General features: G+C 35.8%; 1 protein-coding gene and 1 long non-coding RNA gene across 4 annotated transcripts in view; both read left to right on the top strand.

Annotated features, from left to right (window-relative positions):
• Positions 1 to 18122, top strand: part of neurl1aa (neuralized E3 ubiquitin protein ligase 1Aa) — a 128691-nt gene that overhangs the window by 75946 nt on the left and 34623 nt on the right. For all 3 annotated transcript variants that reach the window (XM_087236044.1, XM_087236045.1, NM_001077558.2), the window contains 2 exon segments: positions 4295 to 4536; positions 11016 to 11337. In XM_087236044.1, the coding sequence (XP_087092170.1) occupies positions 4295 to 4536; positions 11016 to 11337 (564 nt within the window).
• Positions 8577 to 9906, top strand: LOC137495818 (uncharacterized). The gene is made up of 4 exons (XR_015476990.1): positions 8577 to 8705; positions 9420 to 9477; positions 9593 to 9656; positions 9771 to 9906. It is a non-coding gene; the product is annotated as an uncharacterized LOC137495818 (long non-coding RNA).

Genomic DNA, 18122 nt, shown 5'->3' with positions numbered 1-18122 from the left:
ATTTGATTTCATCTAATCTAATAGCTAGTTTAAAATCACAGTACTTGGGAGTTACATTACAGACTGGAGCTGGTCTTGATTGTCTAGTTTTGGAATAACAAGCGTCAATACTCTTCCACCAGGAGTATAATTAAGAAAGACAGTTTGGTCAATTCTGATGTCAATGTTGCATGTAATTGAATTATCTGAAATAACAAACCTCAGTTGTTGACTTAACATTTTACATTGTTGTTGCTGTACCACCTCAAACCCATTCTATAGTCTGGAAACAGCATTTTAAACTGATCCGGAACCTACATTGCTTGTTCATAATGACTGAAGAAAAAGCACAAACACTGAACTCAGATCAGCAGAAAACAGTGTTCTTTTGGCATGGCAGCGTTGCTAAGGAACATGAGCTGCTACTTAACCTCCATTTTCTGTCTGACAGCTGCAGCTCTTGTGCTTGCTAATGTATTCATTTCAGTGTGCTCAGACTATAAGCGATACACACAATGTTCGTCTGCTAACAAACAAGTCCACACACAGACTTACAGACACACGTATGCAACATACAAATCTAAAAATGGCATTCGTATATCGGCATATAATCATTTTACATAGGCCTGTGGTTGCCAGATATAGAAAAGAAAAACACATTGGGATCAGTGTAGCCTTATCTGCATTGCTCAGGAAACATGTCATTGCTCACTATCAGTTCCTACAAGGGAGCCACAATAGCTGAGAGGACCGGTGTCATCACTGAACGCTCCACCAACTGTGCCATTACGAACCTGTGAGGGTGTGTTATCTTGTAAGAGGAGCCCCTCGCCAACTGGGTGAATGTTGGACATGAATGAATGCTGATAGGATAGCCATAAAGCTGGCAGTTGCCTCTCTGAATGTGACATTGTCTCGGATAAATGCGTTCCAAATGATTTCTGTGCGTCCGCTAACATGGATAGTGTCCTTCGGTTAGATCAGAGCAGCAAAAACATATTTTCTAGTCCACACCTGCATCTATTCTAATGATAATGTTCCTGTGCACATGCATGTTTCTTTGTCATCACAGCCCGGTATGGTTAATGTTTTATTGAGATAGTCTGGCAGCTTGTAAAAAACACACAATAACTGCATCCTAGTTCAGCGGGCACATCCGTCAAAATATGTGAAGGCCAAACTGATAATTGGTAAATGGGATGGGGTAGCTTTTGAAAGTATGACTCTTGTCGCCTAGCAACTGTGACAGCTTGACAAACTGTTGACAAACATAGGTAATGTTTGTTTACTGGACTTTTAATGCAGTGGGAAAAAAATCTCAGAAAATGTCAAAGTTTTTTGTACAGTTGTAAGACAATTGGTGTAATCTGGCAAAAATAATTGTGTACAGTTGTAACGAGGAGACTGACACGGAGGGATCCATTATGCAGTATTTATTAATCACACTCTTACTCAAACATTCACAATGCACAAAGGTGCAAACACACATCAACGGTAGCAGCAATGGTATCAAGGCTGGCGGCAGACAGACACAGAGTGATTTACCAGGCATGGGTCAAAGGCAGGCGGCGTGATTCAGAGTCCGTGTATCAGGCTTGGGTCGAGGGCAGGCAGCGAGTATCAGAGTCCGTGTATCAGGCTTGGGTCGTGGGCAGGCAGAAGGCAAAGCAGAGTCCGAAACGGGCTGGAGTAATACACAGGAGATCAGGCAGGAAATAATGCTCAGTAATGCTGGCCGGGGCTAAACAAGACTTCGCACTGAATGACTTTTTGAGTGCGGCTTATAAAGGGTACGTGGGTCGTTAACTGAAATGGGAATCAGGTGTGCACGATCAGTGTAAGTGGATGATGTAATGCTAGAAGTCCGGAGATGGCGGCCTCTGCTGGCCAGCGAGGGGAATGACTGGGACAGAGTCGGTGACAACAGTAGATATTGGTGTCCATTGAGTTTTGGGATAGTTTAGACTGTGAAGGATCCATTTTTTGTATCCTTCAATGGCCGTGAAACAATGGATGCATTTTTAAAACCCTGTTTGAAGGAGTCTTTGAATTGTTTTTTTTGTTTGTTTTTTTTTCACACTACGTTGATGAAATTGGTCTTTGAATGTGGTCTACAAATGATGCAGCATCTCTGCTAGAACGAAGCTAATGTGCTGTTAACCTTACTAGACATTTACTTTTTTTCTAATAGCACAATAGAATGATTCAGTGAAAGATCTTTTGAATGGTAGACTGATGGACCAAAAGATGGATAGAGCAATATAGTCGTAGGTTAGTAGGTGATAGAACAACTGAGTGATAGAATGATAGCGGGATAGGTCGATTGAATGACAGATGGGTAGATGATAGAACAATAAAGTGATAAAACTGAAGATAGATGATGGTTGGATGAATATGAATGGATGGAATGGAACAAAGATGGATGGATGAATGGATGGATGGATGGATGGATGGATGGATGGATGGATTGATTGATTGATTGATTGATTGATTGATTGATTGATTGATTGATTGATTGATTGATTGATTGATTGATTGATTGATTGATTGATTGATTGATTGATTGATTGATTGATTGATTGATTGATTGATTGATGGCTGGATGGATGGATGGATGGATGGATGGATGGATGGATGGATGGATGGATGGATGTATGGATGGATGGACAGACGAACGGACGGACAGACCTACAGACAGACAAAAAGACAGACAAAGAGATAGATAGATAGATAGATAGATAGATAGATAGATAGATAGATAGATAGATAGATAGATAGATAGATAGATAGATAGATAGATAGATAGATAGATAGATAGAATGGAACAGAAATATAATGGATGGATGGATGGATGGATGGATGGATGGAAGAATAAACTGATTGAATAGATAGATAGATAGATAGATAGATAGATAGATAGATAGATAGATAGATAGATAGATAGATAGATAGATAGATAGATAGATAGATAGATAGATAGATAGATAGATAGATAGATAGATAGATAGATAGATAGATAGATAGATAGAATAGAACAAAGAAATATAGGATGGATGGATGGATGGATGCGTGGATGTATGGAATGGAATAAATATATATAGAATGGATGGTTGGATAGATAGAAAGAATGGAACAGACAGACAGGCAGACAGACAGACAGACAGACAGATAGACAGATAGATAGATAGATAGATAGATAGATAGATAGATAGATAGATAGATAGATAGATAGATAGATAGATAGATAGATAGATAGATAGATAGATAGATAGATAGATAGATAGATAGATAGATGATATAACAAGTGACTGAGTGAAAATGCTAGATAAAAAGATATAGTTGATAACAGTGGCCTAGTTTGAAACAACTGCATTTTCAGGTAAAACATGTCAGAGATAAGGGTGCGTTAGGGTGGAAACCTGTATTGTTTTGAAACATGGGTGGATAAAAAATACACTTTCATATCTTGCTTGTTCTTTGTCATCAAGTAAATGCAACATCACTGCTCTATTTGTGCGATATAAAATGCACAGCTCATATTAGCATAACAATATTTGCTGCCCTTCTGTTCACCACCCAAAATATTCAATCCTTTATTCGTTTCTTTCTTCTGTTGAACGCAAAACCAGAGACTCTGAAGAATGTAGACTGACAATCATAGTAGGAAAAACATACTATGAAAGTCAATGGCTTCCAACATTTTTCAAAATATCTTCTTGGAACCGATTTAGAACAAGTGAAGAATGAGTAAACAGTCAAAGAATGTTTGGGTGAACTATCCCTTTAAGGAGTGAAGCTTCACACACGCAAATAAAAGAAGGGTTTGAGTTGTGTGGGTGTAAGCGAGAAAGCTCAAGAAAATGACTAGCTGTTATGTATTAATTTGGTGACAATAATCAGTCAACTCAATTTTCCATTACGTTACAACAAGCAATTACTAAACAGCAGTGCTGGTTCATAAACAAATCGTAATAATTAACCGCTGTAGCATGTTTGAAATTGCAGAGTTCAGTGCAGCCTTTTAGGAAAGAGCGAATCAGATTTATCTCAAAAAAGCTCGAAATCACTTTACCCAGTGAAAACGCTGTACACAAAAGCTGCGTGAAATGGGGTCAGACAAATCTCACCATGCAAAGGCTGATGCTGTTTTATGCGGTTCATTGATTTGAAAGTAAAGGCCAGGCTTTAGTCATATTGAGCGAGGGTTTTAAGCATGATTATGGCTGAGAGAAGACTTATTTTCTCACCATTATCTCTTTTTATGTCGTTTATATTCATTAAAATGTTAACAGACGTGCTTTTCTTTCTCTTCCAGACTCTCTAGGTGGACCATTTCCCTCAACAGCTCACCGATGCCATCACAAGCCCAAGCGCTGTTTGCCCTTGCATCAGTGTGGAGGTGTCCTTATGAGCCCCCTTCTTTTCCACCCCAATGCGAAAGGGTCTCAGATAGTCATGGATCTAGCACAGAGAAGCGTCAAACGACAGGCCAGCTTCTGCAACGCCATCACGTTCAGCAACCGGCCCATTGCTCTTTATGAGCAAGTCCGCTTAAAGGTAAGAACAAGGAAAGACGGATGAATATATAGGACAAGTTGCCTATTTGCAAACTGTAGGATAATCTGGAGGGAGGCTGAGTCCAGGAATGCGAAAGAGTTGACGACACACAGGCACATATAAATACATCTGACAGTCTGAGGAAAGAGGCTGATTTTCAAAAAGTATTTATATTTAAAAATATATATTTCCTTTATATTTATGTATATATAAACACACACACAATTTCATACATATACACATACATAGTATATAATATATTGTGATAATATAACATTTATAGTATATATAATAGTGTGCCTCCTACAGGTGGTTTGTCAAAACATCTCACCTGCATAAAGCACACTCAGAATTGCACAGTGTTTTCCCGGAAATGTGGAGAGTTTATGAGAAAGTGTTTGGCGCATATGAAGAGGAAATGTGTGTGATGGTTTGTCATTTTATGGAATGCACAAACACAGCAAAGTTCCAGGTCGTCAACTTGAATTAGTATAACATTCACATTTCAAAACGGCTAAATTAACTTATTTAAGTGTATATGGATAAGTAAACATATTTCTAAAGGCACTGTTGGCTATATATTTCACCAGATGTTGATAGCAACCAAAGAAATCCATAAATGCAAAGAAAACAAATCAGTATACAATTGAAGTTATGTGTAATAAAATGAAATGACGCAGGGAAAAAGTATTGAACACATGACGAAAGGAAGGTGTAGGAATGCAGTGAAAGTCCAGACAGCAGCTGAAATCTCTCAGTAGTTCTTCAGCAACCTTCTGCTCTTCATCATAGTAAATACATATTTGCTGCTTCAGTCCAACATCTACATAAGCAGGATGTAAACGGTTTATAAGAGTGTTTGGCGCAAATGGAGGGGAAAAGTGTGTGTCTCCTACATGTTTTGGCATGCTCAAATACAGTAAAAAAGGTGGTGGTCAACTGGAATTAGTATAACAATTAATTGTTTTTCCTGTTCTGTTTTCTTTCCAACTGTGAAAGAAAATTATGGGCAATTGTTGACAAAGCTTGTGCTTTATCCCTTCTTAATTTTGAAATGCCTAAATTAACTTGTGATTTTAAGTGTATATGGATAAGTAAACATGTTTCTAAAGGTGCTGTTGACTATATTTTCACCAGATGTTGATAGCAACCAAAGAAATCCATAAATGCAAAGAAAAAATATATAATTAATTAACTAATAAAGCTATGCGTAATAAAATGAAACGACACAGAGAAAGTATTAAACACATGAAGAAAGGGAGGTATAGAAAGACAGTGAAGGCCCAGACAGCAGCTGAAATCTCTCAGTAGTTCTTCTAAGAAGTTTTTTGGTAAACTGGAATTGGTATTAGTAACATTCAATTGTTTTTCCTGTTTTATTTTCTTGAAACAAAATTATGGGCGATTGCTGTTAACAAAGCTTGTGCTTCATCCCGCTCCATTCCGAACCAGCTAGTTTGTTAATTCATTTGTGATTTTAAGTGTATATGGATAAGTAAAATTTTTTGATGATTATGATGAAATGTATTTTGTTAAAACAATTGTTTTAAGTGTATAATACTCTGTTTGAAATACAAATCAAAGTAATTAGTGCAAAAAAGACCACATTTGAAAACTAGCATCATGCACACTGCACTAAAACAAATATTATAGGCATTTGTAGCACACAAGGAGTGTAAAACTCCCTTCCATCTTTCACGTGCTTGCAATATTGCTTTCTCTTTCTCTATCTTTCTTAGTGTGTCCCTCTGGGATTAGTGTACTCTGAAAGCATTGTCAAACAAGTTGCACAAGTTCCTGATTCCCATGTCAGCGCAGTAATAATCCAAGATAAACACTTCAACCCCACACCATAGCACTCATACCAGCCCAACCAGTTATTCAACCAATATATACAAATTGTTTTGTTTGTTAAACCGACTCATTAGTCCACTTCTCATTATTGATATTCTCAGAAATGCAGAGCCGGCTGTTGTACAATTCATTATGAGCTTGAAAAATGCATCGTTGTCATTCCAAGAGTCACTGCAAATCAAATAAAACACACCTTCTCTAGTTCAAACACACCACACAACTACTTAGATCCACTCAATTTTCCCTGTTTATTAGCATAGCAAAATATGCCCCCTGGCTGTCCAGCACAGCTTTGACAGAATTTAAATGTCCAATATATTCAGGGATTCAACAGCATGTGAATTCCTCGGGTGGAACAGCCCTGTACCTTATCTTTCCCAAAAAGTAATTAAGTAAATTTGACTTGTACAGTCAAATACTGTCACTTACAACTAGGGGTGTAACAAATTTCGGTTGATCCGTGATTCGTACAGATCACGACCCTTGGTTTAAAAAACACAAGGCCCGCGGATTAATACATTTTTTTTTTACCAGTAGATTAATTCTAAATTTATAACCATCACAGAGAGATCGCCTCTCACGTCATTCAAATCACTCGTATGACAGCATTTAGGCTTTCCTGTAAAATATAATGATGACGCAGGAAGTTGTGGTAGGTTACTCAGGATGTTGTGGGTTTCTTAGGTTATTAAAGGTGTTTTCTGTCACTACTTGTTTTGCCTGCATTAATGCATTCAGTGTAAGCTGCACGATTAATCATAAAAGATCGGGATCTCAACACCCACGCAACTTAAATTATAAATGATGGTGATTTGCATATGTTTATTAATCATTCGAATCGCTGCATTCAAATCTGTGTTTGAAAAACGCAAAAATCAAGAAAGAGATTCAGTCTTTAGTCTTTTGAGTTAGTTAGGAAGTTACAAAGAGTCTAATAGAACAGGTTACAGTTTAGATAAATCCACTAATGTTTATGGTAAAAATTAAATTCACCATCATATGCATTTAACAATGCTCAAAAATTTTAATCATAGACAGCAATTACATTATTTAACCAATAGGTGGCCATCAAAACAACCAGCCATCAAAAATATGCCACTGAATATTTTTTTTAAATGATACATCTAGCAATGAAACATGGAGTTAACTGAATAACTGAATCATTTATTGAAAATGAGACATAATAAATATGGGTTGTAAAAATTATAATGTTAGATTTATAGGTTTAGCGTTATCAGCAACAGTAGTAACAGTGAATTTGTCACATTTCTAAATATTTTACAATTTATTTTTTCTCAGCTGATTATTTCTTCATTTTATTTTTAATAAAATTACAGGTTCTCAGTTCTTTTGTTTTGTTAAAACCAAAAGTGTCTTGCAGAACTGTTTTTGTAATAAATGGAAAGCAAATGACATTTGTCTCCTTCCCTTTTTGGCTGATCCGAAAAATGGTCTGATCCGTGACTAAAAAACCATAATGTGATCCGTGCCATGAGATCTGTAATTCGTTACACCACTACTTCCAATAATACCTTTTCATAGGGTAATTAAAATGCTATTAATATGTAACATTGATGTGCATATTCAGGGGTAAATAACATACAAAGCATGCTCAGAGCCCGGCGGCTAGTCAGCGGGCCATTCAGAAAAAATAAATAACACCTGTTTATTCTAGTGATTGGGCCAAAGAGACACCCTTCTTAAGGAGAAGAGAAGGAGCAGCCGGGAAAAGAGTTCACACACACACACACACACACACACACACACTCACAGCTACACGTGTTGTGTGATTACTTTAAAACTAAAAACAATTACTCACCTTATATCGCCGACCCTGTCTTCTTCTTCCCACCCTACGAACAAACTTTGCTACAGCCAGCTTTTGTACTTTTTTCAAAAAGAGATATGTTGCCGTAAGGTACTATTATTATCCTTTTACACTCAAAAAAATGAATTTTGGCTGTAGTTGGTCCAAAGAATTTAACTATGTTTAAATGAAACAATTCACTTATGTTTGTGTACTAAAAATAAAAGTGTTGTGTTGGAAAAAATTTGAAAAAGTAAGTTTTCATATTTATACAGCTCGCTTAATTAACATGAATGAAAGGGAGTTGTGTTGCTTCTGCAGTACTGCATTTTGGTCAATAGATGGAGTAATATCTGCACATGCGCAGTTTCAAAACAACACAGGAAGTAAGAAGATTCAAACCACAACGATCACTCTCAGCTCGGCGCCATATTATGGGAATCAAAAGATGAAGATTACAGTACAAATTGAGAACGTGCACAAAGCTTTCACCAATGTGGACACACAGGTGAGATTTTTTTTTACTTTTTATGTATTTATATTGAGGCTGTGACAACATTTGAGTCATTAATGTACTCCCTTGTTATACTCTGTTGTGTTTGTGTATAGTATTGTTGTGAAATTGCCATATTCCCTGAGTTTTTTCACATTAATGACAAATAAATTTGTAGTTTTTTTGCATTCCTGTGAAATTTTATACTTTGTGTATATTAACTCCCCCAAAATAAAGTTGCAGACGTTGGTAGTAAGGAATAGTCATGTTAGAATAGTCTAAGCTTTTTCACTTATCATAGCACACGTGCTGCTGATAATGTGACAATAAAAGGGATTTGATTTTTGATTTGATTTGATAGTCTCTATTTTAAATGAGTATCAAGCAGTTTGTCAAGTTTGAATGCCAGTTTTGATGACTTACATAATATTAATTAAAAGGTGGTGTTGGCACATTTTTATTATACAAGCCTGTTAACTTAAAATAAAAAAAAAATCTTGACAAGCATATGTGACACTTAAATAGGATGACATCTTGCATGATGACATATTTAATGTAAGCTTATTTGTCTGGTTATCTAACACATTTAAACTTTTAAGTTTAGTAGTTTGCAGTGGTTTTTTTTTTCAATTTTATTATAAATATATTATTCTAAATTGTATATATTTATATTATTATATTTTATTATTTTAAATCTTTGCTCACTCACATCTATTTTCTCCCTCACAGGTTTACAGCTCAACCTCTAAAGTCCCATATCTGGCTGAGGAGACTGTGGATCATTCAGGTACTATGTCTTTAGATCCCTATACACACATTAAAATGATGTACAGTAAAAATTACTAGTAATTTTAACTACTAATTATTTAGTAAATTACTAATTGTCACTTCATGTCATTTAGAACATCACCAGTGGAAAAAAAGGTGTGAATGCATCCTCAAAGCCCCTAAGTTAGGGAGTACATGGTAAGCTATTTACATTTTTTTTTTTTTACATTTTGTATTTTCGTCTTAAACCAACTCCTCCTTTCACCTTTGATCTGTTGGTAAATGTTGAATTTTTTTATCTGACATTTTTAGGATGCTGGGCATGATGAAGCACACACCTTGATGTGCAACACCACCTTATGAATCTACAGTAGTTACATTAACATTTAGCAGACTTTTTTGAAGAACCTTACAATTGAGGAGACATTCAGCAAATCAACAAGAAGAGGCAATACACCCAAGATGTGCTAATTATACAACGAATGTTAAGAATTAAGAATGCTTTTACATGTGGTTTGTCAAGCCCACTCACCTGTGTGAAGCAGACTTCATGCACAATGTTGTTGTTTTTTATTTTTTGTGTTTGTTTTTTTAGATATAAGGAGTGGTTGTAAGAAAGTGTCTGGTGCAAATGTGCAGAAATGGTGCAAATGTCAGAGATAAATGTGTGTAGCTATTGCATGTTCTGTGATGGTTGGTTTAATTTATGGTTTAGTGCTGATCATGTTACTTTGCTTTAAAATGTTAATCTTTCTTTGAACGACTGAAGTGTTATCTGCTTTATCAGTGTAAAGAAGGTACAGTACAGTTTACAAAAGAAGACTTAATTTTTCTAAGTATATTTTTATGAATCATTTGAAGGCAGAATATTATTTTTGAATGTTTTGTTGTAATGTATGAAAAGTATCATTTTGAAAAGTGTATTTTATGGTGCTTTTGTAAGCATATTTTTGTAAATAATTTATTGTTTTTAATTTACTTTATACTTGTATTACTATTATTTTAATAGTATTAATATTTAAAATTATTGTAATAAGTAAAGATACAGATAAAGACAATTTTTAGATTTTGATAATCATTTGATTGCTGGAAATGTGTAAAATTGTAAAAATGCCATTGAATAAACTCAATGAAACGGAAACAGTTTTTTTATTTGGTTAAACATAACAATATCAATTTTAGAATAATTGAACTTAAATAACTACATTGATTAAAGCTAAATTATAAATGTTACGTTGATTGAACTAAACAACATCACATTACCTTTATGTAACTAACTTAAGTTCACTAAAATTAATATTCTTTCTTAAAGGTAACTTAACTCGGTTACGTGGAACCAGTGGACAAAAAAAAGTTAATTAACGCCAACATATCATTTTTTTGAGTGTAGAGGGTAACAATGATATAAAGATGTCCCTTTATGGCTATTACCCCAGTGATAAACTGTTGTATCCCTGAAGTTACTTTTTTTTCTCAGAGAGAGAATATTTCTATGACCCATGAACTCTGCCTCACTGTATGTCATAATGATAACAGATTCATTTTTTCTGTCTTTAGATCACTAAAAAGCAGTGCTGCTGGAGTGGTGCTCTGCGCCTGGGTTTCACTTCTAAAGATCCATCTCGAATCAACCCTGACAGCCTGCCCAAATACGCCTGCCCTGACCTGGTATCCCAGAGTGGATTCTGGGCTAAGGCCCTACCAGAGGAGTTTGCAAATGAAGGAAACCTCATTTCCTTCTGGGTGGATAAGAAGGGAAGAGTATTTTACCGCATCAATGATTCCAGTCCCATGCTGTTCTTCAGTGGCGTTCGGACCACCGAGCCATTGTGGGCCCTCATTGATGTCTACGGTCTGACCAGAGGAGTGCAATTGCTGGGTAAGGAAAATAGCTGCAAAGATTAAGCCAGTTCAAGCCAGGTCTAAATGTTCTGCTCTGACAGAGCGTAAAACTAAATACTCTGCAGCAACTAAAAATTTGATGAAAAAAAAGTTAGTCCTAAGATAATCAGGTACACAAATGTTTTTTTTCTAAGATTTGTAAAAAAAAAATCGTACTGTAAATAATTTTTGATGTAAAAGGTCATTTATGAATATTTCACACTTACGTTTTGCTGTAGGCTGTGTCAGAGTGCAGTTTCCACTGCATTGGTCCAGCTTCACACTCTCTTTATTACATTTACTACAATGAACCTTTTTGAATATAAATATATATTCAAATATATGCAAATTAATATTTTTCTCCATTTCTTTGTGAACATAGGCTGTGTACTTTGGTGCAGTTAAACAAAACATATTTATTAAACAGATATATTTATTAAAATAATATTTTAGTCGGCAAACATATTTAGAAATTGAAAGATAATACAATTAAATTTAAGCTAAATATTGCAACAACAAAATAATTACAATTAATTACAAAATTTCTCTTGTTTTTTTCTCTTTTTAAAATTTGTATTTAATATATATTTTTCTATTTTAATATTTTTAATAGTTTTTGGACTGTATCGTAAATTATTTTATTTGATAAGCTCCAGATTTGGCCTCAGTACTGACTAATCATATATATATATATATATATATATATATATATATATATATATATATATATATATATATATATATATATATATATATATATATATATATATCATATACATACTTATATATGCTAAGCACTGTAGCTATAAATACTTATATTTTATACTATATATATATATATATATATATATATATATATATATATATATATATATATATATATATATATATATATATATATATATATAGTTGAAGTCAGAATTACTAGCCCACCTGTTTTTTTCCCAAAGTTCTGTTTAACAGAGAGAAGATGTATCTAACCCATTTCTAAACATAACAGTTTTAATAAATTATTTCTAATAACTGATTTATTTTATCTTTGCCATGATGACAGTAAATATTTAACTAGATTTTTTTTTTTTCAAGACACTTCTATACAGCTTAAAGTGACATTTAAAGGCTTAACTAGGTTGATTAGGTTAGCTAGGCAGGTTAGGGTAATTATGCAAGTTATTGTATAACGATGGTTTGTTCTGTACACTATCTATAAAAAATAGCTTAAAGGGGCTAATAATTTAGCAAAATGGTGTTTAAAAAATTTAAAACTGCTTTTATTTAAGCCAAAATAAAACTAATAAGACTTTCTCCAGAAGAAAAAATATTATCAAGAATAGCTCTTTTTCTAAACACAGTAAGTCAGAGAGCCCGAACCTGAGTTATTGGTGTAGATGTATCGCTGTGTATAATCAGAGTCAACACTGTCATGAGCAGAACATACCATACGCCATGCTTTGATGTAGCGCAGTGTGTACGGGTGTTTGTGCATGAAGAGGGGGTTTGGCGGTAAGAGGCGAGACATTCACATCTCACACGCATACATGCAGCAGGCTTTAATGCTGTCATCCCCTAGGGTTAATTATAGAACCAGGTCACATACGCCAGAGATAGCTCCATTTATCCTAATTGAGCACTGTGGCAATTGACGGCAGCCTCTCTGTCTGCTATCTGTTCACAGTGCGGGATGTGTTTCGTTACGTGTGCGAGTAACTTTATCTGTACCTTTGACTCATGAGAGACAGTGCCGACATGCACCAATGAACCCGTGTTCTTCGATGGTCGACTGCTTCGCTGAAACCGTAGAACGCATGTGTGTGTAGTATGTATTTCACACTGCACAAAAAAGCAGCTTGTGGTTAGGGTTTGCATTCACGTCAGGATTTCGTCAGTGTGTGCAGTAGGGATGGGTGATGTGGACTTAAAATTATGTCTTATAATTAGTGCTGTCAAACGATTCATTGCGAATAATCGCGTCCAAAATAAAAGTTTGTATTTGGGTAATGTATGTGTTCTAATAATAGTAATAATCTAGTAATAATAATAATAATAATAATAAATACTATGTTAATCAAAAATGTCACCATTGGCTTGCTTGGTTGGGACTTGTGCTGCTACGCATCGATGGATTTGCTCTTCAATGTTTGGACTTACAGCAGTGAAATTTAAACCACACTGAACTGAACTAAACTCTGGACTGACACAGTTTTAATTTACTAGAACTTCTATGTTAAACTGCTTTGACACAGTCTACATTGTAAAATCGCTATAGAAATAAACATGAATTAAATTGAATTGAATTACTCATTGCACAGATTGATTATCGGTTTTATTGTTATTATTATGATAAGTCTATTGTAATATCATGGGAAGATATTCTGAAGTAAACAACAGCATGTATTGCATGGTACTGGATATACAGTTCTGCCTATATATACTGACTAAATCTGCCTTAAATCATTGTTTAATCTTATGTTATGTTTTATTTTTATTTTTTCTTTGGGTCTATATGTTACAAAATGAAAAGGTACAAATGGAATCAAACATATTATTTATCAAAGATGCCAAAAGGATTAAATATGTTTCATGTAAAAAGAAGAGATAAGTAAAAGTTTAAGTAAGAAACGAATGATGTATGTGGTAATGGGGTGCGAGAATAATAAGCTTATGCTTCATCCTGCTCCATTTTCGACCATGTTGATATGTATTTCTTTTTGTTAATGACATTTTATGATAGTTTGTTCGAAAATAAATCAAATCAAATCAAATAAAAACAAATCAAATATGTGAAGTACACAGTGAGCAGAAAAAGGGTGCAATATGTTGAAAAAACTTCATGTAAAAAGTGGTTAATGATTGGTATGAGCTATGTTAATTAAGATACTAGCTTAATAGTTCACCTATTTGACCGGAAGTTACAACAACAGGCATGAATAAACAAGATTATTTCACTTGAAATCCTGTTTTGCCAACCACAAACACCTTGTGTCCCTCAGACAGTTTTTCTTTTTTTCTTCTTTATTTGTTGGTGGTCTATAGCAATGGTCCCCTACCCCCGGGCCACATACTGGTACCAGTTCATGGATTCAATTCAATTCAATTCACCTTTATTTGTATAGCGCTTTTACAATGTAGATTTTGTCAAAGCTGCTTCACTAAAAGATCATAGTAAATTGAAACAGTGTAGTTCATTTTCCAAAGTTTAAGTTCAGTTCAGTTTTGCTCAGTTCAGTGTGGTTTAATATTCACTACTGAGAGTCCAAACACTGAAGAGCAAATCCATCGATGCGCAGCTCTACAGTTCTCGAATCATGCAAGCTAGTGGTGACAGCGGCGAGAGAACAAATAAAACTTCACCAATTGCCGGAAGTGAAGAGAAAAATAAATAAAACCTTGAGAGAACCAGGCTCTCAGATGGGCACGACCATTTCTCCACTGGACGAACGTCTTGTGCAGAGTTGCAGTCCAAGTACCGGAGGCTGAAAGCTGGACCTCAGCGAAGACTCATCAGCCCCTGGAGCGTCACAAGAGTCAGTCTGATGCTCTCCACTCTTCCATGACCACCACAGTAGCTGCTCAGGATACGGCCTGGTCTGGGATATGGAAACCTTCAGGATCATCTCTACCCTGGTTGGATCGAATCAGTGGCATTGCGCGGTCTTAGGATGAGTATACCCAGGTGGAAATAGAAAATAAAGTGAATAATTAGCGTAGCTGCTGTTCATAGTGTATATAAACGAGATGAGGAAACCTGCGTGGAGCATTCATGTATCATACCGCTAAGTGATGCACTGACTGTGTGGTTTACTAAAAAGATAGGTCTTTAATCTAGTATTGAACTGTGATCAATTGGTACTGGGCTACACAAGAAATCAATAATTATTTCCCTTCTATTTATTATTTGAGTCTGAACAATCTTTTATTTTGAAAAATGTTTTATTTTGAAAAATGACCATGTTCTCTCAGTTACATGCCAAAATGTGACCTATAAGCTAGCAAAATAAGTACTAAGCAGACGTCTTTGGAAAGTTTTATTCTGAAGGTGAAAAGGCAGTGCTTTTTAATTTTCTCCATAGATAAAATGTGTATCAGAGTTGCAGCTTTGTTTTGTCAGCTTATCATCTTCTGAGAAAATTGGTTGAATGTCACCTAGCAATCTACAGTACGTACACCACCCCATACACAGTCCTCCACCCCATCTCCGGGCCATGGTAAAAATATCAAGTGTTGATCTGTCCGCGATGATAAAAATGTTGGGGATCACTGATCTATAGTACTCTAAATGATTTCTTTCCTAAGCAGTTAGTAAAGGCCAAAACATTACATAATTAATCGATTTCAGTAGCAATAATCCCCCAAAAATGTTTATCATTCAGTTTAGTGGTTCTTTGTTTATTGTTTATGTTCTTTGCTCCAATATTGTAGACTAATGGTGCTAAATGAAAACACACTATTGATCAAGTGTCCTGACATTTCGTCCTACCCGTCAGATTATGCTACCAACACTGTATTTGAATCGTTCTGAGGTTGGGGTTAAGGATTAGGGCGATATTACAGCTTCATTTCACACATTAATATTTACACTGGTAGCAAAATGTGATTGTTAGTATATTGCATCATCAAAATGTGCTACCTACAGTACTTTTTGAAAGAGAGCTAGGACAATCTGACATGGTAGGAAAAATCAACAGAACATACTCACATCATTAACCTAAGCAATACATAGTACATTCTGATGCTGAATGCGTACTATAATGTATAAACCTCTTTTTTTGCAAGATTTTGAGCAAAAAAATAAAAAAATGGACACTACTTATTTGAAATGCTTATATCCTTCCCGCAGCACTTAACATTTTCTCTTCCCAGAAGGGTTTGTAAGTGTGCGTAGCGCCTGCAGAGCAAGATCAAAAGAGCTCTTCCTGTATTTCCATCAAACGTTGCTCCTGGAGTGCTGATGCCAGAACTCAAACAATCACATTTAAGACTCCATTTCCCTTGGCCTGACATGCAGTGGCCTTATTTACCGGATGCGGAAAGGAAGAGCTTGTTAGTGGCAGTATACAAAGCCTGAGGAAGCAGAAACTGACCCTATTTAGTATTTATTTGAATTCATGTTTTCTTGATTCTGTTGTGAATCCTTTAATGGGACATATATATTTATATGCATTTGAAAAAAAGAAGTTTTTTGTCCATTTTAAACGCAATGTTCAATTTCTAAATTAATATTTAATTTATAATAATATATACACTAGCTGGCCACTTTATTAGGTACACCTTACTTGTACCGGGTTGGACCCCCTTTTGCCTTCAGAACTGCCTTAATTCTTCCTGGCATATATTCAACAGAATGCTGGAAATCCTTAAAGATTTTGGTCCATATTGACATGATAGCATCACACAGTTGCTGCAGATTTGTCAGCTGCACATTCATGATGCCACTCACCCGTTCCACCACATCCCAAAGGTGCTCTATTGGTTTCAGATATGGTGACTGTGGAGGTCATTTGAGAACAGTGAACTCATTGTCATGTTCAAGAAAGCAGTCTGAGATGATTCGCGCTTTATGACATGGCGCGTTATCCTGCTGGATGTAGCCATCAGGAGATGGATACACTGTTGTCATAAATGATAGACATGGTCAACAACAATACTCGGGTAGGCTGTGGCGTTGACACTATGCTCAATTGGTACTAATAGATCCAAAGTGTGCCAAGAAAATTGGCACCTACACCATTACACCACCACCACCAGCCTGAACCATCGATAGAATGCAGGATAGGTCCATGCTTTAATGTTGTTGTCAGCAGATTCTGACCCTACCATCTAAATGTAGCAGCAGAAATCGAGACTCATCAAACCAGGCAACGTTTTTACAATCTTCCATTGTCCAATTTTGGTGAATTGTAGCCTCGGTTTCTTGTTTTTAACTGACAGGAGTGGTACCCGGTGTGGTCTTCTGCTGCTGTAGCCCATCCACCTCAAGGTTGGACATGTTGTGTGTTCAGAGATGCTCTTCTGAATACCTCGGTTGAAACAAGTGATTATTTGAGTTATTGTTGCCTTTCTTTCAGCTCGAACCAGTCTGGCCATTCTCCTCTGACCTCAACAAGGCATTTATGCCAAAAGAACTGCCGCTCACTGGATATTCTCTGTAAATCCTAGAGATGGTTGTGTGGGAAAATCCCAGTAGATCAGCAGTTTCTGAAAAAGTCAGACCAGCCCATCTGGCACCAACAACCATGCTATGTTCAAAGTAACTTAAATCACCTTTTCTTCCCCATTCTGATGCTCGGTTTGAACTGCAGCAGATCGTCTTGATCAGTGAGTTGCTACCATGTGATTTGCTGATTAGAAATTTGCATTAGGGTGCAGTTGTACCTAATAAAGTGGCCGGTGAGTGTAGAATTTATTGTTCAAATACTGCACTGAAGGTAAGGTCGGTAAAAAATTTTAGCAAACAATTATTACTAATAATAAAACAATACAGTGATGTTATTAAGAGCGAACTTGACTTTCAGCCTCCACGTCCCAGATAAAAAGCATTAAAGAGGCTGCTAGCAGTGTTTCAGGAGGCGGTCGTCCTTTTCAATCTAATGCAATCGGGCCTGCCTTCATTCTGGTCCTTTCTCCATGGATAAAAATACCAATGGATAAAAGTCCCGACCTACATTTGTCTCGTTGAATATCTATCTGTAAGCGAGTCCTGTCTCAGTACGAAATGTTCCATTACAGTTCACAATTACATTATGAGAACTTGCAGTTTCAATTTAAACTACTCCCAGTACATTT

The sequence above is a fragment of the Danio rerio genome, chromosome 1 (genome assembly GCF_052040795.2).
Source record: "Danio rerio strain M-AB ecotype USA chromosome 1, GRCz13ab, whole genome shotgun sequence".
In the NCBI taxonomy this organism is placed as follows: Eukaryota; Metazoa; Chordata; class Actinopteri; order Cypriniformes; family Danionidae; genus Danio; species Danio rerio.
This window is presented reverse-complemented; position numbering and strand designations above follow the sequence as displayed.